This window comes from Electrophorus electricus, chromosome 15, assembly GCF_013358815.1.
Source record: "Electrophorus electricus isolate fEleEle1 chromosome 15, fEleEle1.pri, whole genome shotgun sequence".
NCBI classification, from domain to species: domain Eukaryota; kingdom Metazoa; phylum Chordata; class Actinopteri; order Gymnotiformes; family Gymnotidae; genus Electrophorus; species Electrophorus electricus.
In genome coordinates, this window is record NC_049549.1 from 16281717 (window position 1) to 16308096 (window position 26380).

The window sequence follows — 26380 nt, forward strand, 5'->3', positions numbered from 1 at the left end:
AAACACCCACAAAAAATGCAGCCTCCCAATAGAGTGATTTAACTACACACATACACAGGCATACACCCACACACATCCACACAAAAATATGCATGCCCCCTATTGTTAAATCACCCGGAAAATGACTTGCACTGCTCAGTGCCAGTAAATTGGAGAGGGGACAGTTCATTCCAGATGAGGTTTGGCCTAGTCGCAGATGTGTTAGTTAAACTCCCCCTGACCTGACACTGGAGTTCTATATGGGAATGAAGTCAGATAAAAAGGGCTTAAATGATTTCTTTAATGAGACAAAGGATGTGCAAGGTTCTGGTAAACACACACACACACACACACACACACACACACACGTGCACTCGCACACACAGGAATGTGCACATGCACGTGCACATGCGCATATAACCACGCACACACACACACACACACACACACACACACACACACACACACACACACACACACACACACACACATACAAAGAACAGTGTCCATTTGGACTGGATTTGAAGTTTACATACAACTGAAGTGCTAACAGTATGACACTGAGGCTATTGTCATTAGTGCACTTTATTGTCATCGGCGTTCCTCTGTCAGCGCTCGTCCTCTCCACACGAGTGGAATTGACATCCATCATTTTGGATTAATGCTGAAACTTAAGTGCCCTTGTGGAAAAACTCAAACGCACACTGGTATTTAGTACAGTAATGAAATGCTACAGCAAGGCTTGCAGTCCTCTCATTTAAAGCAGACCATTTCAGAACACCTAACATTTACACATTTTATGCCCAAAATATCTTGTACAATATAGTGTACATTAAGGCAGGATCATAATACTTATAATACTGAATGTGAATGAGCCTAGGAAGTCTAGAAACAGAATAATGAAATTTTTAGGGCTAGAATTTATTTGTTTAAAATATAAAATAATCAAGTTAATTAAAAAATTAAATCACAATACTATTTCCTAAGTATGTATTACAATAATTATTAATGCGCTGGGTAGAATTAAAGTCCTTGGATGTAGAATGTTTTCAGTAAACTCCCTTTGTTTCCACCAAAGCATCACTACTTAGGTACCAAATGAATGCCATTAACTGAGCCAGTGCATTGGGCTTAATTAAATACATTTATTTCATTGGTATTTAGTTACAGAAACAGAAGAAAACAAGCCCATTTTTGTGTTCTAACTTCTGACAAGCAAAATGGGGAGAGTTAATTGCAGATTTAGTCCATGTGTTTATTCACTAAACTCTAGGATATCCATTAAGAGTCGCAAGCTTTACTAAGTCCCAATACAGTTCAGTTTTATCCAGTCCCAATACAGTTCAGTTTTATCCAGTCCCAATACAGTTCAGTTTTACTGAGTCCCAATACAGTTCAGTTTTATCAAGTCCCAATCCAGTTCAGTTTTATCCAGTCCCAATACATGTCAATACACCAGAGCAAGACTCACCTATTCTGAAGGAGAGTGGGCCACTGGTGGAGCTTCTCACCCACATGGCTAAGAAGAGCAGATGTGCCCAGAGTGCGAGCATCTTCTATACCTCCTCATGGGTCCTGCCCCGGGGCTGCCCCTCCACACAGCCGCCTGCCATGGAGAAAATGACAGAGAAACCCCGGCTATGTCAGCTACAGCCACACCTCATGACAGCAAGACTTACTACAGCTGCAGTCGACCAGTTACAGCTTCCTCGGGCATAACCTCCCTCCAGTTAAGTGGCAGATTTAGCTCATCTTATTGTTTAGAGTTCGCTAAAAGGTCACACTTGCCTGATGATAAGCGAGAATTAAAGCAGATTGGCTGTTAACCAATAACAGTTAGCAGCCGATCTCATGGCAACTGTTCCTTGTCTAAATACACACAGACTTGGAATGTGTGGATTCCATATGTCTTCAAAGGTAACTAGAAGATACAACAGCAGAAGTCATTTAAGAAGAATTTATTTCCATAATTATAATCTTGTCATGACATTGAACCTTGAATTAATTATTTATACACCTCTAGTATGACATGAAAAACAAGATAATTATAATCTTTGAATGTGCTGATAGTCTAATTGATATTGTAATTGATGCAGCACTACAGGAATATAATAAACTCCACAGCAGAGATCATAGATCACGCTGACAACTAGATTATATCAGAGATCAGATACACAGCGTCTGTCTACAAACATTAAACGATATTATAAAACACATACTTTAATGTTAATTTGTATCACAGAATAACAGAGATTACGTTTTTAAACTGATTTAAATGGATTCAGTCAATGGAATCCTTTTAAGCAATATCCCCTTTCCCTCAGTGTAAGCCGTAGCCAGTGAAGAATGAAATGGACAGTTGGTCTCGTTTAATTCAAGTGACAAACATTCGTCTGGGGTAGTAAATTTAATCCATACCGCTCCACACTTGTGAACTCTTGTTCACTCAACCTTATCTTCTTGCTTGTGTGAAGCATGAACAACAAAGTGTGGCAAGTGTCAAGCAGCCAGACATGCCTGCCGCCTCCAACTCAGCGCAGACCTCCAGAAACATGGAGATACATTATCACAGCAGGGAAATGACAATTAGAAGCCGTGCACAGAACCAGATCAATTCACTCCAAACGCAATTACAGAAATCGCAGCTTGCTTTGTGTACAGTGGGTCTGCACAGTGGAACACCAGACTGGCAGAGTGAACGTTCGGCAGTCGATAGCCATCACTGAGGGCTTTCGTACTTGCAGGTGTCTTAACAAGGCAAAGAAAAACCAGTTTTAATATTTTAAACATACGATCCGCCGCTATTCTGCACGGCGCCATCGATGCGATTTTTGCTCGATCTCCTTCCAGCTGCTCAGTGGCTGGTCTCTCCTCAGTACAGTCTGCTTTCTCTGAGCACAAGCTAAGATACCTGTAGACATGTGCAGGTGTGAGGTAGGTAAGGCTCGACACAGGGACTGCGCCTCTGAGCCTGTGTTACTCAGCCCACTTTAAAACAACCCAGGATGGAAACCCAGTCAAAACCGGCTTGAAAACCAATTCAAACGATTTCCCGGATTTGCAGCTGTAGGTGTTCCGCTTGGAGGTAAAGGGAAGCAATTTCCTATTTAACAGCTGACAGGTGATTAAAAGCACTCTGCCGCACCTCCACCCATAGAAGTGCATCGTGATGGAGGCTAGGAATGAGGACCCGCAACAAACTGCGGCTTTTCTTTTCCCATTCATGAAAATGTCACGGTGGACAGAGGTAGCGGAGGCGGAGCCGGGCCCCCCAAAGCGCCGGGTCTGAAGGTCCCGGTGGTGACAGGCAGAAGGAGGCTGAAAGGCAGGAGGAACCCTGTCAGAAACACACGCCGCTCCCGTCCACCTCGTACTGGAGGCCATCCGGACTCCTCAACTTCACAGTTAGATAGTGACGTGTGTAACTGTTAGATGGCAAGACAAATCTTGAGTTTAGCTGCTAGGATGAAACAAAGCACACAGCATTTTAAAGAAAATGTAGCAAGAAGCAAAAAAAAAAAAAAACCTGTTGAAGTGTCAAACTGGAGACACTATATCATATCATTTAACCTAAACATTCATTCATTTTGGAAAAGATCCCAAGAAAACCCATCTGCTCTGAAGACAGAATATAAAGAGAGCTTAGTTCTTTTTTTAATCAGGTGCACTGAGGTAGAACGATAATGATAATGATGGTAAGTATTTATCTGGTGGTTTTCATGCATTTCCAATGCAGCTGCACATAACCGAAACAGCAAAGGCCAAAACCGTCAGACTTTTTTGTGTTGCATGGCATGAAAAGCAAGGACAGATAAAAGGTATTCCAGTGCCGAACTACAGTGCACGCTCCATTAACTCCGTTCATTAGCAGATCATTAAGAGAGATTCTGAATAGATGTGCTTGACAGTCATTTCTGTCATCCCACTGTGTTCTGCAACTCCAATGCACCATTTAAAGGACGCACAATCATATTTACATGTTTACCATAAAAAAAAATCATATTTGCTTTTCATATAGTCGATTCTTTAATACAGGGTCCACATATTTTTTCCATTTTATACATTCTGGTGTTGTGTGTGTATATTGGCCAACAAACTTGAGGCTAGATTCACATAAAACAATTTAACACTAAAAAAGTTCAAATTATGTTGTTAATCTAAGTAATACTTATGTAAAATGTGGATTATGAAGGATTTTCCCAGTAAACACAATTATCTCCATCAGTTTGCAGCTCTACCTTCAGATGGGACGCACCCAGCTGCTTATGTTGACTGATACCAAATGATATATGTGCCTAGTAAAAGTTATTCCTAATGTCCAGACGGCAGCCGCCATAATGTTACTTCAGCTAATGTGACTTCAAACATGCGGTGAAGTTTAATAACAGTAAGTCATAATGGGCCAAATTCATCGAATTTACTGCCAGACTGAATGTAACATTAACATCAAATTTATTAACATGTTCCCTTAATAAATTCATGCAATAGCATTTTACAAGCACTTCCACATATTGTATTTATTTACATATGACATCTGTGATTTATAAGCTACATCTGAATCTGGGCACTATGTACTACGCACTTATTTGTCATGGTAGTGCATATTGTCATGACGTGCTTAGCACTACTAAAACCTAAAACCTGGTTATTCCACTGCAACGTCTGCAGGCAGCTGCACAGCCACACTGCATCAAAGTTTGGACTAAAGGCAAGTGCCATCAGATAATTTACATGTTCTTTGCTGCTGTATAATCAAAGTGCCTTGCAAAAGTAAAGCAATATTCTATCTATTTTATTATTATCTATTTAAAGTATCTATTGAAATGTGTTAAACAAGAAAAACATTCTCAATATGCATACTGTTATAACTATTTATTTATTTATGATTGAATCAAAGCAGAGGTCTGTAAAAAATTCACTCAGATTTTCATGTATTAATAAACAACAACAGATTCAAATAATGAAAGAGTTTCTGTTCAATTATCAATTAATATTTATAAAATGATTTTAACCTAAAGGAGTGGGTCATGAATGGGATGTTTTGTCAGTCAGGTGTCACACCAGGTACTGAGAGTAGCAGGACTTTAGTATGATAGTTTGATGACTATCACCAATATTTACTGTCAGTATCAAACAATTTACTGATGACTTATTTTGAGATATTTTCTATTACGCTTCTGATTTGGCTGCAAGATTCACTGATTTTGGGTGAACACTGATCTGTGAATTGTGATCCACATAAACAGTGTAACCGTGGAGATGAGTGACGTTTTATCCCCTCCAGGTCTCACCCCACTGCCCTGCACTCACTCATAATGACCATGCTGCTGGTAAACACCCACATAGCTTCATACCCGGCCCACTGCGTGGATAACGGAACCGATCTGTTTTTCCAAAGATGAGACACCAGGGCTGTGGTTAAGCACACCAGTGCCATGCTGAGCACTTTAAGACCCTACTTTCCTAAGATGAGGTCAGTGCAGTGTTTGTTCTTGAGGTACAGTGTACCGTGAACCAGCAGGGATATCGGTGGTCCAGATTTTACCGTCCTTACAGGGACCATCTTTACTGTCTGCAAATTTCCCCATAACTGCCCATACACCCAGTCATATAAACCAGTTCACTTCCAACACAGCAAAAGCCAGAGGCTGAAAACAGTGGCACTGTGTAACTCAGCAGGTCTAAGACACACTGTGGTAGAACGTCCAAGAAGGTTAACATCCTAATACAGCACAGCCCCACTGTTCTAGAAGAACAAAATACATACAAATATTATATATGTGACAAAATTACCATGGGTTAGAATTTTCACCAAAAAAGTGATGCTTTGATGTTTGGATTGGGTATCTAGCTAAATTATCTAGGTAGCTATCTATCATTCTTTACCACTGTGATGGAGCTACCCTCCACCAGTGTGTTCATACGGACTCTGTGTTTGAGATACACATATGCTGTGTATGTATGTGTGTGTGTGTGTGTGTGTGTGTGTGTGTGTGTGTATGTGTGTGTGTGTGTGTGCGTGTGTGTGTGCGTGCGTGTGTATGCATGCATGTAAATTAACATTGTTTGATCAACCTTTATTGAGGATGTGATTTACTGAGTGATGATTAACATGCATGGAAATAGTGTTATTTCATGTTATTTAGTTCCTATAACATGCTAGAGATTAATGATTTTATGATCTTTTCCTTGAAATTGAATACTGAAGTTTCCCTTTTGAATATTTTTGTTTGTTTTCGATGGGATATGGTTTTTCTTTCTGGGAGCACTGGGAGCCAGTAAACACCTTTTCTTTTGTAACACTCTTGGAGCAGTGTCCTGATTTCTCTCTTTTTTTAATCTATAAGGCATGTGATGGCTGAAGGACACGCCACTTTGTTAGCTGAATGAATAAGTCAAATTATCTTTGCATGTCCATATAAATCATAATTCATTTATATGATTTCTATGGATCTGCAGTTTTGGAAAAAAAAAACAACTACAAAAAAAAAAATTATTATTTTAGCACATTTTCCTCAGGTTTATGCTGTTAAGCATTATACACACACTTCGTTGGCGTTTGCCATTTTGTATTGTTTGGTTGAGCTTCAGAAGCTTTCCACAGCGTTGAAGTCATTGGAATGAACAGGGTCCAGTTTTCACACACTTCGAATTTTCTCCCAGTGTACTATGTGGTCCAGGACCCTCTCAAATTCTAAATGTGAATGCTAAGCTTTTGGACACACTACCCTGAAAGTACTCTTTTGGCACACTATTTATGCGATTTAAGATATAGCCAGAATAGAGCATTAATCAGCGAAAAATGACACGTAAACCTGCCCAGCAGCAGACGCCCCTGCTGAGGAGCTGAGGAGGTTTGAACAGTCTTCTCTCAGTGTTAGTTCATGCGTGCATGCCATCAGCAAAATGGTGCACATACACACGCTTAGCCAACTGAGCATTTTATTTCAAAGGCGCATTTTTGGTTTGTTTGGAGTGAGTGCGATGGGAAACTTTGCAACTGCAGTAGTAGGAGTGCACGACGACCTGCTTGCTTGAGTGGGATCTCAGAATGTCTCAGAGGAAGAAACTATAGGCACTCCCGACGAGACAGCTTTGCTGCTCCGCCGTGATTTAGGACTGACGGCATCACCCCGACCCAAGCACGCAGTTCCTGCCTCAGACAAACTTTCAAATGCATTATATTTTTATGTAACTGGCAGTTATTGGCATACCAGTTATCTGACACTGCGATTAGTTGGCCATCTCTCTTGTTGTGGGTGTTTAATATATATGGTTTGTTTACATGTCGATTTTGATGGCTTCGCACGGGGTACGGGTGCAATCAGCATCGTGAAACGCGGTGCACTAATTATCACCATGGTAACTTTATGAGTAGGAATGAAATACCATGTCACACATGTTGCGTGCAACAGCCTGGTTACTGTCCAGGGTTATGAATCTGAGCCCTGTCTCTTAAACCACAGAAACAGTACTTAAGAGAAGTGGTGTGGTGTGAGGTAATTACACCTTTTTATCGCCACTTTGTTCTAGATCTTTAAATGTTTTTTGCCATAAGCCATTTTCATAAGCAATGTTCAATGTGGCGTGTAAGTGCATCTGAGAATAGAGTAAATTAGGCATGTGTACTTGGCTGTGTGACGGCTTCATTACCTTTAAGAGTTATCCTTCAGGTTATTAACACGAAGATTAAAGATCAGTATTATGAGCACTAGTGTCCAAGCATATTTCACTAAATGAACACAGAGAGCAAAGCTGTCACACAAAGGAAAATTGTCACACATTCTTTATCTGTCAGAATACTTATCTATCAAAACAATGCTCATCAAAACAATCGCATACTGAAAGCAATTAGCATGATTAGAACAGCACCAGAAGAATACAGTAAAAATGTCCACTGGAAAAAGATTGAACTCAGCTAATTGCCTTTAGCATCTCAAAATGAATGTTTTAGTCTTTTTTGCCTCAGATTTTTCCCACTAGACCAACAGCACTGAACCATTACCTGAGTGAAAACAAACGTCATGTTCTGAACCGTGGGTCAGGCATAAAGACGTGAGCGCTGTATCCTTCACTTCCTGATCAGTCAGAAGCAATTAATTCTGATACTGATTCTGTACCAGTGGGGTCTGTACCTGTCTTCAAAGCACATTAGGCAAAAAAAAAAAAAGATCCAGGGGTAATAACACATTGTGACTTCAATACTACAGAGGCCAGGACCGCAATACTGACTATCAAATGAGATACTAGGCAAACAACAGATAAACAATAGTTATATCTGGGCACAGTGGTAAATTTCAAGGCATCGTTTTTGAGTGTTTTCACTGAAACAAATCATACACATAAACTATCCTGTAGATGGGATGTGAGTTCCTTTTGATGTATGACCTGAAATATGAGTTACGCAGATAAGGACTTATGCGTACTGAAGCAGGAGCACAGTTTACTAAACCGGTCAGATGCAAACTGTGTGAGGAGGCTAAAAACCATCTTTATACTCAGGCCAATAAAGGCCGGCTGAGGCTCTTTACATCTCTGTGAAAAGATGTCACATTCTTCAGGAGCTGTAAATTAGGGCTCTCGCAACCACTCCACACTCTCACACCTGAGCTGGCACAGACACAGCAGTCTGCCAGCGGAAATTAAAACTTGAAAATACTAATGACGGCTGCCTCTTGGAGGATGGGGCAACACCACCTGTTTGTTAAGCGCCCCCTGCAGGGCAACACCGTGACAGCTGTGTGCTCACTGCATTCCACATCAGGTTCTCGAAGGAGAACAAGTCTTGTTTCCTGACCAGGCACCCTGATCATCCTATTAGCAGAAGGTCACTAGTGGGTCAGTGCGTCAGGTCATCTGTCCAGCACTGCAAGCCCGCTGAAATCCAACCGCACTGTATATTAGACTGATCTGTTTCACAACAGGTACTGAATAAGACTAGAAAAGACACAGCAGTAAATATTGCATGCTGATTCCATGTGTAGTTTTTCTGTTTTCTGTCGGTCCTACCTAAACAACCTGACATTTGCGACATGTGATTACGGAAACCAATATTTTTGTGGCTTGTAAAACATTAAACCTATATATTAAAAAGCATCAGTCAGAAATAGCTGTAACTTGTGGGTCATTTTTTGGTAGTGTTCTTAGAATGTGAAGCCCTGTCAGAAACTGGAAGTATGTTTAAAATGCTCCCCACTGGTAAACTCATTCCAGGGTGGGTGTGGCACTGGTAATCTCAGTGCTAATCCCAAAGTTGGTTTGGCACTGTCCACTAATTTTTTATCTTTGGCTTTACAGAAGTTTAAATAGTGACATTTAGGACTCTGAATTAGAAGTATACTGACATTCCAAAAGCACCTACACTAAAAGCATTCGGCTACCGTCCCGTAAGGCAATAGAGCCGCACTGGTTGAGGCGATTTCCCTGCTCTGATACTAACCCTGGTAATTAAGTGATGAGTTGCCTGAGCAAGGACAGTTCTCCTGCTCAAAATAAGCAACTCCTTCTGCCCAAGCAGCAGAGGAGCCACTCAGAAATCAAGAGCGATATGAACAGGAGTGTCAGAAGAGGGCGCTCTTGAAAGCCCTCGAAAAATGTTCTCTGACTCTCTGTGCAGGTCTCGAAAGAGTTCCGATCAAAGAGGAATTCTGACGTGGGTCTGATGTGCAGTCAGACACTGGAGGAGGCAGCGTCTGCACTCACTGAAGATGCCCTGCATAACCTACACATAAACTGCACTGTAGCCCAACAAATGCACATTAATATTCTTGCTGGGAAAAGGGTTTTCTAAACTTACAAAATCAGAAATGTCTTCCCTAGATTTTCTGTTTAATGGTAAGGGAAAGAAAGTTCTTAAGAATATGCATTTTGTTTTGTTCTAGAGGTGTGCAATTTAAAAAAAAAAACAAAAACCCACAGACCAATCCAGAACTGGGGTAGATTAAAGAAAAGTGATTGTTTAAAAGCATTTTTATTTACCATAAGTGCCCAGTAAGCAATTGATGGTGCCCCAATCTGTACATCTATACATCTGTGTTCTTGTGTTGCTGAAACAACGTGCAATAACCATGAAGAGATCCAAGACAGCAGACAAATTTTACAAAGGAGGGCAATACTAGGGAGTGCAGTACCAGGGAGGGCAGTACCAGGGAGGGAGATGCCAGGGAGTGCAGTACCAGGGAGGGCAGTACCAGGGAGGGAGATACCAGGGAGGGCAGTACCAGAGAGTGCAGTACCAAGGAAGGAGGTACCAGGGAGGGCAGTACAAGGGTTGGCGGTACCATGGTGGACGGTACCTGGGAAGGTGGTTCTAGGGTGGGCAATATCAGGGTGGGCGGTATCAGGGTGGGCGGTACCAGGGTTGGTGGTATCTGGGTAGGCGGTACCAGGGTGGGCGGTACCAGGATGGGCGGCCCCTGCCCATCTTCTCCAGTGTCATTATTAGCCTTTCTGAGAGAGCAGTGGCTGCTAACATGAAGCACCAGCAGCAAACAAAGAGCTAATTGATTGGCGCCTACCTGGGAGAGACGCGTGGCTACAGCCTCCTCCCTCCTCTGCCCTCGCTGTCTGGCTCCCCAGCCTTGCTCCAAGGGCACGGCCTTTGATGTAGCCCACTCTGGACTCCCGGATCGAAGCTGCAGCACACGCCTTTTTAAAGAGCATTTAACTACAACACTGCCCCATCTACATTTCCCAAGGCAGTCTACATCTCTGGCCCTAATGATCAATCTTGGAAGGAGAGTTCTCTGCTTGAAGGATGTTTCTTTATACAGTATCATCTTGCAGTCGGTGCCAAGTTAGAATGGATGTATAAGCAGAACAAAAATTCTGGAAAGTTGACATGCTATGTAATACACTACGCCAATAGTAATTACAAGCATGAGCATTTCAAAACTTCCCTTCTTGAGTTGGTCTATCTCATTAATTTGATCTTGGATTACTGGATTTAAGTTCATGTTAGGTAAGTATACAGTTTGGTACGTAATTTTGTCAGTACTGTCAGGGAAAGGTTCTTGTGGTCGGGAAGTGCTTTAGGATGTTCCTATGCATACCAATAATGATAAATCGATGGCTTGTAATGCAATGTCTGTATATGTTTACAGTCATCTGCATACAGCACTGCCCTGAATGACCTATATATGGCAAGAAAAGACCAAATACAAATGTGCTATCCTGCTTGGAAGAAAGATAATAATTTTGCACAAATTAGAATTTAATTGCTTTTAGCTAAAGCCCATTAAACAGTGGGCTAAAATTCAGAACAATGGGCTAGCATTCAGAACAGTGGACTAACATTCAGAACAGTAGGCTAGCATTCAGAACAAGGGGCTAATATTCAGAACAAGGGGCTAGCATTCAGAACAAGGGGCTAACATTCAGAACAGTGGGCTAGCATTCAGAATTGTAGGCTAACATTCAGAACAAGGGGCTAACATTCAGAACAGTGGGCTAGAGTTCAGAACAGAATGTCTGGCTTGGTTTGCGCAGGCTCCAGTCACACTGACTGTATCCCCGCGTTACTGCTGCTTGGTCATTTGAGTGGCGGGAACCCTCCAGAATGCGTTCCTCTGCCATCCGCTTTGGAATTGTATCTCACTACAAAATATGTTTTAGTGAAAAAAAAAAGACTCGCACAAAATATTTGGACGTTTTAAATGCTAGATTAATAAACTAATAAATTAATCAGCTGGAAACTCACTGACACTCAGTTACATTGTCAAAGTGTGCATATTAAAATACACCATTATCTGAAGATATGCATGCACTGAAAGGAAGCCTGCAGGCTAGAGAGAAAAGAAATCATATTTTCTTGTGTTTTTATGATATGCATATTTAGTCTGATTATTTATGGCTGGCTGTACTAATTGCTTAAACATTGCTTCTGTGATATAAAATCACATTTACTTTCAAATGCTGCTTAAAGTCTGAGATACCCCACAAAACAATGTAGTATGCTATTAGTATATTTGAATTCTTAAAACACGCAAACAATTATCGGGATTTTGAATTTAAAAATGAAGAAAAATACCAACTGTTACTACAGTGCTGTCTATGGCTAAACATGACTAGACTTAAACCCAACGCAAAAATGACATATTTTGTCTCTGTTGGCTCATGTGTGAATTTTCAGCATGAAACAGTATAGGTGCGCACAGGGATGTCCCCACGATGTCTAGATGCTAAATCTCCCCAAAATATTTAGATGCTAAATCTCCCCACAATGTCACACTTTCCGAGGTTTTCCTATGAGTATGGGTGCATTTGGTTTCCAGACACACACATGCATGCCTGAACAAACAAACAAATGCACAATACAAATGAATACCAATGTTTCAAACCCCCTAATTCATATAGTTCATTACACAAATGTCGGTAAAAGTTACAGCATAAGTGAATATAACCTCACTTAATCCAGATTTATTACCCAGAAACCTTCTCATAAATGAATCGATAACATTCCCAATTACAGTGATGTTATGATCCAAACTGCGGGTTATCATTTTCTTCCAATCACTCATTAGAAAGGAGGTGGTGTTTGTGTCGACTGAACGTGGGTTGTAACACAGATGCATCACTCGGAGTAGACCGACGATACTTTCACGGACACCATATTGGATTCATGCACTCACACAGCAGCCTCAGTGTGAGGTGCTGATTGAACCCTCAGTCAGAGTGTGGATCAGACCCTCAGTAAGTGTGGATCAGACCCTAGTGCAGGGTGTGGATCACGTGCTGACCAGCTAAATGTGCTAAAACAATGTGTTCAAGACATAGAAGAAACGGAGAAGACGACTCCAACGGAAACCATGACGAGCGGTTCCATAATGTGTGATTAAATGATGCTTCTTTTAAATTCCATTCCTATTATCTACAAGATCACAGTGTGGGAAAGGATCCCAGCTGCTCCAATTAGTGTCGGACTGTATTGTGCACTTCTCAGCTTTCTGACATGGGGAGGTGTCAGGGAAGCGCTGGTCCTACTGCACGGGCACATTCATTAATGGCTTTGTGCCAGCGAGGCTGCTGCTCCCCACCACTCCTAATTACCCCACAAACGATACCGTTTGTCTGCAGAGCAGCTGTAGTTTCTCCACAGCAGTGGACGCCTCTCCTTGGAGCGGGGGCTAGGACCCAGGAAGTGCCTGCGACGTGCGGGCTTCCCGCATGAGCCCGGCAGCTGTCGCCGGGTGCGGGGCTGAGACGGCGCGCTCTGCCGCAGACCCGGTCCAGCAGGCGGTTTCGGCCGGTGCTCCAGACCCCCACATGTCCCCTGCCCCCTTCGTCTCCCGGTGCCCGTCTCTGCATCCAGCGTAATCAGCCCCCCAGACCCACCCCACCCCACCCCCTACTGCCGCTACTATCCCCTCTCCATGCCCAAATTGTTCTCGTTAATAGGCCGCGGCCTGCCCGTTCCGCAGACACACTGCGCCCCTTCCAGCTCCGTGCGGTGGAAGCGTCACCCTCTGCTCCACACATGTGCAGCAGCTACAGTCCCACAGGCAGCCTTGCTGTTTAGCAATTACTGGAGGTGCAGTTTCTGCATTTACCAAAGACCAGCCTTTTTTTGGCTGATATACATGTCACACTGGTAGGAAGACGACTCCATAAATCTCCCAGCTGTTTCTCTAGAGACTGTAGAAAAAAAGATGACGGGGGAAAAAAGAGTGGAAAAAAGATACAGTACGCAAATGATTTTACAGATATACTGCGCAAAGCGAAAATGTATGGATTTTAGTCATGTATTAAATGCACTGCAAAATGAAATGGCCCTTTGCCGTGAACGATATCTGGAGATTTCCCCAGCTTCAGTCAAAAGTGAGGTTTCCTATAGAGCCTTAGCACAGACAAAACCAGCGGGACTCTAAAGAGTGAAGACCTCTGCACACGTGCATGGAGTGATTCCAGTTGTGTGTGCGTGTGTGTGTAAGGTGGTAAGCAGCGAGGGTTTGGCCTGGTACCTTCCCAGTAGAGTACTCTTCCTGCCCTGACGCCCTCAGTACCTCCTGGTAATTGGCGTTTATTTCTAAAGAATGCAGATTTCCTTTTCAGCAATCAGAAATGTCGGTGAAATGATAAAGAAGACAGAGCCTTGTTTTTCTGCTTAAGACAAATTTTGCCAGCGGGCAGGCTCACAAATTCTTGCTTCATTGGAATTCATGCCTAGAGGAAACCCACTGAATACATAATACCATCAGGAGTCAGAAAACAAGGGGTGCTGAGGGGTTCTTCCTGGAACGCTGATCAAATCTTAACTTTAGAGCTAGGCAGGTAGTCAGACGTAACTCTGGCTTGGCTCTTGAGTAAGAGAGTGGTAGCACTTATATTGAGGCACCTTTAGCCCTGAACGTTCTCAACACAGTGGTTCTTTCAAACACAGTGGACATTCAAGCAAGAGTTCAAGATGTTTCTCGGGAAGATGACAGGCTTCACATGTCTCATGTCTCACATGTCGTTTTTTTCTTTCTTCTTTTTATTTAGAAATGCGATGATGTGAAATTAGGTGAACTGAGGAGACATAAAACCTCAGCAGCAACTGTGCACTAAAGTGCAAATGTACACGACTACAAAAGTACAGAAGTGCAAAAGTGCAAAAGTGCAAAAGTATACTTTCCACCCAAAGGAAGCCCAGCATTCCAGTAAAAACAGTTCTCCCTAAAGACGTTTATATATATATATATATATATATATATATATATATATATATATATATATATATATATATATATATAATACTTTTGCAGATGCAACAAGAAAAACTAACCCCTGCAGAGAGTGATATAGAGTGGGTGTTTGTCTTTGTCTCTGTCTCAGTTTTACAGCAAGCATTGGACTTTTTTCTCTCGGATGCACCTGTAGTGCATATGGCTTTCATCAACTTACCCAAGAACTGGGGAAAAAGGAGTGTGGTCCTGTGTTCAAAAGGGGGCGCTAGTGAGGAAAGTTGTGATCTCCGACATGCCATCAGCAGCCAAGGATAACATGCCACTAAGCAGCGGGACAGTGTACCGAAATGTAGAGTGGTAGCACTGATTTCAGGACATGCGCTTCCCTCAGCTGAGAGCAGAAGTGCGAAGAGGCGCTAACAGAGGCTTAACGGAGACGACTGTGGCAGTACTGAATTTTATAGCTATTGTGCTACTGATCTGTGAGGCGGCGAGTCAGTATGCTAATCGGAGAGGAGTGTCAGACAGGGAACGGACGTGGAGAGGAAACACACGGCACGCACTTGGGTGCGTTCCTGCCAATCCGCAGACGAGACCGAGTGTGACAGGCAGCCCGCGAAGTGTGGAGCGCAAAGGTTCCGCCGGCTGCTGCAGTTTTGCGACTGGCGTGCACATATTAGCTTATAAGACGACGCTAGCATTTGTTGGGAGTTTAGTGACACTTACATAAGAATGCCTGAGTGTTTGGTGTGTGTGCACCCCGGGGGGAGGTTACAGACACGTATACATGCCCACCTGAGAGTATAGTCTGCTCACATTTCAGACTCTTTGAACTACATGCATACAAATCTTCGGCACTGGCCTGAGTTGAGACTCAATGCCAGCCACGCCACTGGACTGTATCCAGAAGGTTTGTGTGTCATTGTAACTCAAAGCCCCAGGTAAACAGGGGCAGGTTAGCACTGCGCATGCCTGCATCTCGTCTGGGCCCCATGCACTGTCCTACAGCACACCAACATGCACTCTCCCACCGCACACCCTCGTGCACTCTCCTGCAGCACACCCTCGTGCACTCTCCCACCAGACGCCTTCGTGCACTCTCCCACCAGACGCCCTCGTGCACTCTCCCACCAGACGCCCTCGTGCACTCTCCTGCAGCATACCCTCGTGCACTCTCCCACCAGACGCCCTCGTGCACTCTCCCACCAGACGCCCTCGTGCACTCTCCCACTGCAGCCCACTCCACCCAGCACCAGTGGCAGCATGATGGATTACACTGCTGCAGCATCGCAAACCTCCCTCTGTGGCTCCAGCTGGAGTATAAGAAGGTTTCTCAACGCTGCCACCCCAACACACACACAAACAAACGCACAAACAAACGCACGCACACACACACACACACACACACAATTTCTCGTTTTTATGGCTGTTGCTTTCCAGGAGCGTTGTCACCAAAGCACTGCCCTGTTTTTGGCGGACAGACAGGGCTCTCCAGCGTGGCTAACCCTAGTGTCTAAAGGTAGCGGCAGCCCCAGGTTTTGATGCCTGCCCTTAACTGACCATCCGGTGTAAATGGTGACGGATGGTCTCTAGGCAGAGCTCAAGAAGAAAGCACTGCCACCTCCTCCACCAGCTCCACCTTATCTTCAGCGTTCAAGAATCAAAGTAAGATTAGGATGTCTTTTTCACTGGCTTCCAGAATAAAAAGAGAAAGTCAAATAATTGGGATGCAACCTGGATATTTAAAGAAACCGGAAACTGGGACCAAAAGAGAAGTGCTGTTGGTGACTGAATAAATAAACAACACTGAAGGTGAAGCTCTGTGAACAGCACTCCTGTACTAAAGACCGAAATCGCTTCCTGAAACAAACGTAAATGTGACATCAAAGTAACCCCTTTTATTGTGCAGTTGACCAAACGACAGAGGTTTCTTCATATCAAAGACTGTTGGCCATGGTTTGACTGTCTGAATACATGAAAGAACGGAAGCGGAGCAGAACAGATCTGTACTAACGCTGCCTTCACGCCGCCGCTTTGTTGAGCGGAGCCCCTCACAGGCAGTGCAGTCAGGGTTTGAGGCCTGATTATGCACGGCTCTGTAGCACTCCCTCCTGCAGCAGGAGGAGGCACAGTGGCAGGACTAAACCCATCCACGGCTGGCTGGCTGCCCCCCCCGAGACTTTACCTACCCAGACTATACCCCTCCCCCACCAGACTATACCCCTCCCCCCACCAGACTATACCCCTCCCCCACCTACCAGACTATACCCCTCCCCCACCAGACTATACCCCTCCCCCCACCAGACTATACCCCTCCCCCCACCCAGACTATACCCCTCCCCCACCAGACTATACCCCTCCCCCACCTACCAGACTATACCCCTCCCCCCACCCAGACTATACCCCTCCCCACCAGACTATACCCCTCCCCCACCAGACTATATCCCTCCCCCACCTACCAGACTATACCCCTCCCCCCACCAGACTATACCCCTCCCCCATCTACCAGACTATACCCCTCCCCCCACCAGACTATACCCCTCCCCCCACCAGACTATACCCCTCCCCCACCTACCAGACTCTACCCCTCCCCCTTCTGCCATCCCTGTCTGGTCAGAGAGGAGAGGGGACCCAGCTAGTCAGAGGCATGCTGGAGAAGGGAGGGGGAGGGTGACAGCCCCTCATTAGCAAGGCCTGGCCAGTGGTCCCCACATGCCCCTTCAGGCACTTTACCCTGAACCCTAACCAACTCGTCAGCACACAGAAGTGCTGCTGTCATCAGCTCCTGGGCCTGCAGATCTACCCCCACATCTGTCCCTCTGGCTGTTGTTTTGCTCGTTTGTTTTTTCCCCCGCGATGCGTCTTCGAACTAGCAAACAGCCCGATCATTTTCCACTGAAAATCTACAGCCCTGTAATCCCTGGAACGTTGCAGGACAGATCCCACTGGTGTGTATCCAAGCTCGCGATACACGCCAGTGAGCACCAACAGGCCTGGAGCAAATGTTTATGGATGCAGGCCTAACAACTGCTGCAGCACAATCATGCATGTATGTGTGTGTGTGTGTGTGTGTATGTGTGTGTATGTGTGTGTGTGTGTCTGTGTGTGTGTGTGTGTGTGTGTGTGTGAAAGGGTCAGTGGTCAAGTACTGATGGTAAGTCAGTCTTTGTAATAAGAGAAAGTAGCTGTCCATTCCACAGCAACACTCCCATAACTTAAAAGTTTTTGGTATGCAAATTATCATAGAAAAAAAATTAATAAAAGGGATTTTTAAGTTTCAGCGTGTTGTGTCATAGCTTTCCCGTATCCTCTATGTCTGAGCGGGAGTGTGCGGGGACTTGGGATAAGCACCGGGCCATTTTTCATCCACAGCGTGCCAAGACATCAATCTATGAACGTTAATTGCCGAGCCAGCTGAGAGCGTGAGCGTCACGTAACCTGTCTCACTCCATTAACAGCACTACACGCACATGACAGCGGCTGGGGTGTCTCCAACCCCCAGAGACGCCGGCAGGCGTGAAATCGGTGCGTTCCGCGAACGCACCACGCGCGTGCTGCTCGGTGTGACGCCTGCATGTGTTTGTTTCTAAACACAGCTCTCCCTGTCTGTCAGGCCATCCTTGCTGACGCCAGCCTCCGCAAAGCAAGACCCTTTTAGGGGAAGATTGGACGGTTCCTCTGATAGCACTCTCACCATGGTGAAGTGTACCGGTGAGTCCTCAGCAGCATCACATCACAAAGTGAAGGTCACAGAAGGGCCAGTTACTGACTCCTTTAAACAGGATTCGCCATGAAAAGCACGAAGATAGAGGCTGCCAGTCGGCCTCGTCCACGTCTCCCTTTTCTTACACGGCTCGAACAAGCACGTCGAAGGGCCAACTCCATTAGAGCAGCGTGCAACTGGTGCACCATCAACACTTGTTTAAAACGTGAGGGCTGGCGTGCAGGAGCCGGCGTGGCACGCCGTCACGGTGAGGCACGGCCGTAGGAAGCTAATGGAAGAACACGGGTTTGCGCTCATAATGAAGCCCTTACAGTATTTGTGGGGTCAACAAATAATAAAAGGGCCCAAGTGCATTCACAGCCACATAACGGTCAGCCTGTAAACAGCATTCTGTTGACTTTTATAGCTGTGAAATGATTTCTGAAAGGATGTCACGGGAGAGGTTGACATGGTCCCTATCATTAGCCACAGCTGCAAGGTGAACGCGCAGGACACACGGGATCCCCAGGACTGTTTAGCTCTCTGGCGGAGCCGTCCTGCTCGGGCCCGATGGACACAAAACGGAAGAGGCCCCGAGCTCTGATGTTTTTTTTGAGGTTTCCTTAAAAGTGCCTTAAAGATATTTGTTTGAGCAGTGACCAAATTACACACACAAGGAAGAAATAATGCAAATTACACAGGTCACCGGTGTCCGAAAACACACCATTATGGAAGGACTACTGTAGTATCAAATCTGTATCAGCAGCAGGTGTTTGTGTTGGTTGGGAGCCAAAGAGAAATTGGAGTTTGCCTCTAGTCTTTCTCAATGCTGGTGTCACCCGCAGCACACGAGCAAGACGCTCAGGCCTACACCAGTGTCCTGACCTCTACAGCCGGGGATGTGAGCAGTGCTGGGCGGGGTCAGGGCGGAGCAGGGCTGGGCGAGGTCTGGGAGTAGTGGACAAATCTGAATCCAGGCATGAGGGAGTCAGAGGTTTAAATAAATGTAGAAAAAAAATCTGCCTTCCATGTCACATTGCCAGAGGGCATTCCAGAGCAAGCAGGCCATAAAGAGGAATTACCGGCAAACTTGTTTTATGAAGTTAGAATTATAACAAGATCACACACATCACTTTGATCATTCTCAGGTTCAAAAGAACAGATTACAGAGTGACAGCTTCATTCATTCCACTGCAACCTTTGTGAGACCCAAACCAAAGGAACCATCCACTTCACAAGGCTTTCTCAGAGAAACATAAACATACTTTAGTTTATAGCAGGTGTTCAAACAAATGGGAAAGCTGCCCTTTTTAAAAGATCATATAACTGAAACAGCTCTGTGCTGGTTACTCCACGGAACCGCTAAATTAACGTAATTTAACAAAAAATATGTCCCTCAATCAAAGCTAAATTGCAGCACTTAAATCAAGATGGAGCTTTAAACTGGCGTATACCAGAAATAATCCACTATGCCACTGGACGCGCGCTGCTTCCATCTGGAGTGAAGCTACTCAGCCTTGAAGCCCACGGCCACTTCATTGCTTTCTCATCAACTATATTGGAAAATGATGCGATCATATCATTTATCAATTGCTTATACGCACTTTGTGATGCTGGTTTGATTCTGAAATGCCAGCATCTTTCACCAAACTGTTCTTCTAAACCTGACGGTCGTAAGCAAAATGACGTCTGCATTTCAATACCACTTATGCAAGTTTTACAATTATGCATTCACATTAAAATAACATACTGGTACCATATAAATTGCTTCAACCAACCAGACTGTAGTGACAGTTTAAGTACAGAATGCTTTTGGCAGTACATGGTGTTTCCTCGAAGTAAACAAACACTAAAATATGAACAGAAATTCTAGTAGTGCCAAAGGAAATTCTTCTTTCAACCTTGGTCGTGACGAGAATATTTCAGCGAGCCTCCACGCCATCTTTCATATTTTGCACAACACAGCTCACTGTTCGTCTGGCGCACCGGCCAACGCGGCCTCCATCCTAACCAGGGCGGAGGACTGCACATGCCACCCTCCACCCTGCCACACCTCCCTCCCCTGGAGAAAGGGCCACACGCCCAGGGCCTTCCTGGGAGAGGAAACTGAATGAAACTGAAGGTGAGGTCACGGAGCTTTTCCAGCGCCAGAAACGGAATTCTGCACCAAGATCAGACTAAGATGCTAATTATCAAATGTGTCATCACTAGCAAAATGAGTACAAATGACTCAGCAACATTTGTGACATTTAGGTGACACTTTTACCCAAAGTGACTCACCATCATGGCTGAGTACAATTCAAGCAACTGAGGGCCTTGCTCAGGGGCCCAACACCGGCAACTTGGCAGTGGTGGGGTTTGAACTGGCAACCTTGTATGTGTACTGTATATGTACTGTATGTGTACTGTATAGGTACAGTATGCTCATTTAACACGCAATAAAACCATGGACATTTTTGGACGTTCACGTTTCACACAGCATGTCTGAGTGGTACTGACTCGTGACCTGCTGTCTGACCAGGCACCGATTGCTGGTGCTGCGTCCAGAGTGCCAGTGGGTTTGACATCGGACAGAAATGCCCCAGCCAGCCATAATTCTGCAGGACCGACTGTACTACCGGCTCCTGTGAACAGGATCTCAAATGCGGCCCAGTTTCATGTGTGCATCCTTTTCGTCGTCCTTCTCTGCTGGAGTGCCTCCCGCCCCCAAGCACACCTGGAAACCTTCTTTCCTATGCAGATGACGAGCAAGCCAAAGAGAAGTCCGTTCATTACAGTAATTGGAGCCTATTTCCTTTTTTTCACGAAAAAGAATAAACCATCAAATGGTATGCCTGTTGCTTGGCAACTCTTAACTTTCACATTGTATCCTGTATAGGAAAAGACTGTAAACTGTTGAGCAAGCTGTGAAGGAACATTTGCACACAGGTGTGATATTATCAGTTATATAATAGTTGCAAGCCTGCAAATGATTTATTAGAATATTAGAATAATATTGGAATAAATGATTGGCATGGCTTGAGTGGTTCTGTGAGTGGTTTGTCGTAACCTTTGGTAGGTGTAACGTACTGTTGGTGGTGGGAGTGGAGGAGACATAACTGATCTCTCCAGCACACGGCTGAGTCACGAGGAGGTTATGGGTCTCGGGAACGTTTCGGAGGGACAGTTGCGCAAGGAGCCGCGTCGGAGGGAGGCTCGTTACGACAGACAGAGGCGCGGACGGGCGAGGGGTGAGAGGAGACGTCATTTTCGAATGACATATTTGGTGCCATCTGTCTGGCTAATGCGCGGACTGCGTGACAGAGGAGAGCAGATGAAGGCAGAGGACGCGTGAGAAACGGACCGAGCTCTTCGGCAGGTCCCTCTGGAGGCATTACCCCCCGCAAAAACGCCAAAAACACACACACACACCACGCACAGAGGCATGTGCGCACACATGCAAACACTCACACACACACACACACATACAAGTATAACTGAGAACACTCAGTCATATGAGCAGACATACACAGTCATTTGTTGTACACATCAAAACCAGCCGTTTTTCGCATGTCCCCCATATTAAGCCAACGAAGAAACGTTAAAGTAAGGAATACATCCCAAAAAATCCACTTTATTTCATTTTCCAATTAATTTTGATATAGTTGCTAAACTGAGACAGATCTTTGGTTCACAGTCCAGCGCTGCAGGTTTGCGTCAGAACTGCGATCTGATAGTAATAAGGTAGAATAACAAGGTAGCGTGCCTTAAAAACACAAAGCAAACTGCTGGAATAAACCATCACACAGTTCCCTCAGTGAAGCAACTGCATGCAAAATGCACCTGACGTTACGGATATTACGGAATTCGCACTTCACTCTGTGAACTAGATCTCTACTATTTTTCAGAACTGACAAAAACCGGAGAGGCAAATTCTTTGCCAACTTCTCGGAATACCAGTGAAAAGGCCGCAAGATCATGCAGGTCTCAATGAAGTTCTGTCTCCTGCCTTCCTCTGAGCACACATTCGAGCAATGGGATTCCGCACTTGTCGTGCAGCGAAAGCTGAGTTATCCTTCTCCTTATGAGAGCGTGGCGTGCCTTCTTTACCGTAGAGCCGATATCCGTTTCCATTTGCAGCGTCCCGGCCGAGTGGAAATGGGCTCCTGCGCTGTTCACTGCCAACGATCTTTGTAGCTGATTATATCTGGTGCTGGCTCATTTATCTTTAAATAGTGCTACAGTGTGACAATTCTGGAAAGAGCTGCACAGGGGTCTCAACTCTGCTGTCTACAGTGTGATACCTGGAAGCTTTTAGCAACACCAGCTCTACAGGCCACGCACAAAACTGCCCCGGGCCGCGTGCGAGTCCCGACCCGGTCCAAGTTTATCGACCTGCCTTTTGGAGGAGGTGAGCCGCCATGCAGGCTTTGAAGCAGGGGTGAAAGAAGAGGGATTTGTTTTGACGTTTAGAATTATGTCATATGTTTTCATCTCCGAACAAACTAAAGGGCCCAGCACGGTGGCAGCTGACAAATTACACCAGAGAGCTAGCACAAGATTGGGCATGATACTAATATGGATTTTCATAAACACATTATCAAAGACATGCATGGCAGCTCTCAAAAATAAGTCTAAACCTTCCCTAGCGCTGCTGGGGGGGGAATGGTGGAATGGTAACAAAGAGAGAGAGAGAGAGAGAGAGAGAGAGAGAGACGGAGAGAGAAACCGTGTGGAGAAGCTGTTTTTCCCCACAAGTGTGCAGGAATTCTCAGGCGATTTACAGTCATCCATAACCTCCCATTTCCATTCACAGGCTGAGGGCCCTCAAACAAGTGATTAACTACATGCAATCCAAGAATATTTAAAGTTTAATATAATTTTATTGCTGCAGCTTAAAGCAGCAGCTTTAGGCAACTGCAGGCGCATCTCACTGAGCACAGGGCCAAGGGGAGGAATTCTGAGTGTACCGAATCACCTGTGGAAAAGAGCCATAGTCCCGCATTACGTGTTACACCTGGCTTTCCATCGGAAGCCTGGTGACAAAAAGCAACTTCTGTGCTTTACATTTCATTTGAAGGCCAGAAAGTGAGTCGCACTCTGTATTTAGCATTGCCAAAAGCACACGCTTCATGCCAGCACCAATAACACGGCTTCTCGTTATGCAACGTGCGTGCCGCCTGGCAGCTACGAGCCAGGAAGTGCTTGGATCCACAAGCTCCATGGATTTCGCTAAGATACCAGCATGAGGAGAATTTGGAAAGACAACTAGAGGCACGCTTGAAACATTCACAAAGTACATTAAGTGCAGACAGAACAGATCTGCCATGAGAAAGAAACCGTTATACTAGAGACTCAGCTCCACGGAGCCAATATTGAGGTGCACAAAAAAAAAACGCATGCCAACAGCACCTTGAAAAGGTCCCACAAACATCGGAAAAAGGAGCCTTCCGTCTCAAGTGATGCATTAACTCTGGTTTCCATATCATAAGCTCCTTCTATCGACACCAGTCGTGCCAGGATTGGCTGGCAGGTTTCTGTCAGGGAGCTGAGGAACCCTGCTGATCATTCAGCCTTACAGCTTCTCTGACTGGATGCCAGCTGGAAATATTCCTGACTATGAGGTTTTCTTGTTTTTTTAAAATGAGAAAATGAAGGAAAAATGGATGGCACAAACTAAATCTTCCAAGGTACCACCACAATAAACATTTAAACAGCTGTTGCCATGCTTCAAACCATGATCATAACCGAAGGCTTTTCTTGCATGGTTAAATGAATATATCTATGAACATGTGCAGTAGACTCTACACTAAAGGCCTCGAAACAACAGGCCATTTAATAACGTGGATCTAATAACGGCATGAAAGGGAGCAGAGTATTACTACCTCACAGAGATGTGCTGCCGTTTCCAGGCCGCTCCACCTGATCAGCGGAGACAGGCTGTAGGTGTGAACTGGAGGGCCTCCTGTTGGAGCTGGTGTAGATGTAAGGGGTCCGGTGCTCGTCTCGCTGCAGGGCTTCCCCAGGGACAGAGCAGGGCTGTGGGGGGAATGAGGCAGCGGTGCCACATTTTGAGGGGCAGGGAACCAGTGCCACAGGTGTTATTGTGCCCCGTGAGAGTTTGCCTCAGGCTAGCTGTGCTGCGTGCATTCACAAATGAAGTTTTGTATTTCGAGTGCGCCCTCGTGTAGACGCATGTGACCGTGGACCAGTGCCATGGGGATACCGTGCAGCAGAGAACAGGAAGCAAATGCACACGGAGAACCATGCATCACGTGAGACGCCAGGCTGCCCAGAACCGTGCACAGCTCTAACAGAGGGTATGTGCAACTGCCATGCATGTGACCTTAACATTGCACGTGCTACCCTCCGCATGCCTTGAACAGAGGGCTCGTGCGCCGCCCTGCACGCGAATAACCTCGGCTGGAATTGTGCCCACCTTCTAGAGGAAATGACCTTTCTCATTCATATTTCCTCAAAGGATTTTGAAATCTTAGCCATCCATGCGGAACATCTCCAAGTAATCCCGACGCATTGGTGGGCTGTGGAGATACTTGGAGGGGCTCAGCCTTGGAAGCCCACTGACCCGCAGTGTGGGAGGCTGCAGCCTGCCGCCTGAAATGATCACGGGGCCTCGATATCAGGAACCGCAGGGAGGAGGGGAGGGGAGTGCATCTGTGCTCAGCTCAGAGTCAATATGAGGGGAGAGAGAGAGAGAGAGAGAGAGAGAGAGAGTCAGCAAGAAACAGTATAAAAGGCAGACAGAGAAAAGGGGAAAGAGATTGAGAGAGTGAGAAAGACAGTTTAAAAGATGGTAAGAAACAAAGCGAAAGAGAGAGAGAAAGAGAGAGAGAGAGAGAGAGAGAGAGAGAGACAGAGACAGAGAGAGAGAGAGAGAGAGAGAGAGATTGGGATGGTCTCTGAATATTTTTCCTCACACCATCCAAACGGAAAAACACAGCAGCAGCGAGTCCTTGTCTATCTGATGTTTTTTATGACATCAGCAAATCCAGCAGTGGCCAACTTCGCCCGATGACTGCATGACTGCTCCATAAGACAGCAGACATTCTTTAATAACAGTCACCACAGTGCCATGCAGAAGTATAAATAAATCATACCATCCTGCTTCAAAGAAATGGCCCTGGCTCATCATTCTAAACTCTCCATAAACACTCACTGAGCCTAAAGAAGGGCGTTTGCTTACCTAAAGTCATCTGGTAGCCCATCCGTGTTTCCATTTATGAACGTGAATCTCGTTTCATATTATCAGCCATTGCACCACTTTGAAAACATACACAGACTAAAGGACTAACTTGGGTCCCCGGCTCACTAATGACTAATGACTGCTTCTTTTTTCCAACTGTGATCCATTTGTTTTTGGGTATTCAAGCAAAAAGATGAAATGCTATACATAGCAAATAGCATTAAAGCAAATTTGAGAATAAACCTTGTGCAGAAGTTGAGTGTGATATCAGTTTTGCTGTACTCTACTAAATTTCACTGGCATGTCTAGCTCTCTTACTACAGATCTTACACATGGTGCTCACACTAATACACTCGCAGTCTGGGAATAAGAAAGACATTTCACTACAGAAGAATGAACTAAAATTAACCTACACTCAGGAGGGTTAACCCTGACTAGACTGTGCAGTTATGTAGCAAAAGCAGAAATGAAAGTATTTTATAATGTTCATGAGGATATGTAGCTCATTAAAGCTCATTTTATTCCAGAAACTCTGTAAAAAGCATGTGAGGTGTGATATTAGATTGGTATATAGCTGCTGATACAACTTTACAACTTTACACGTGTGGTTCTTCATCGTCTGTCAGGACCGCAGCAGTAACTGACTACTGACTGTGCAATAAAGCTGATAAAACGGGTTTTCTTTGAGAACAGTATATCAGCCTGCATCATCAAAATATTGTACTGGATTAGCAGTACAAACATCTCCCCCTATGAGTCCCACTGCCAGGTTGCTTCTCTGGAGCGCCTGAGCAAGACCCTTAACCCTCAATTGCTCAAATTGTACTCAGTCATAATTGTAAGTCGCTTTGG

The 26380-nt window shown here is 45.0% G+C and overlaps 1 protein-coding gene across 1 annotated transcript in view; it reads right to left on the reverse strand.

Moving 5' to 3' along the window:
• grik4 (glutamate receptor, ionotropic, kainate 4) overlaps positions 1–26380 on the reverse strand; it is a 213327-nt gene that overhangs the window by 118685 nt on the left and 68262 nt on the right. The window contains exon 2 of the mRNA XM_035534393.1: positions 1451–1585. Within this exon, the coding sequence (XP_035390286.1) occupies positions 1451–1532 (82 nt within the window). The 5' untranslated portion in view covers positions 1533–1585. The remainder of the gene's footprint in view (positions 1–1450; positions 1586–26380) is intronic.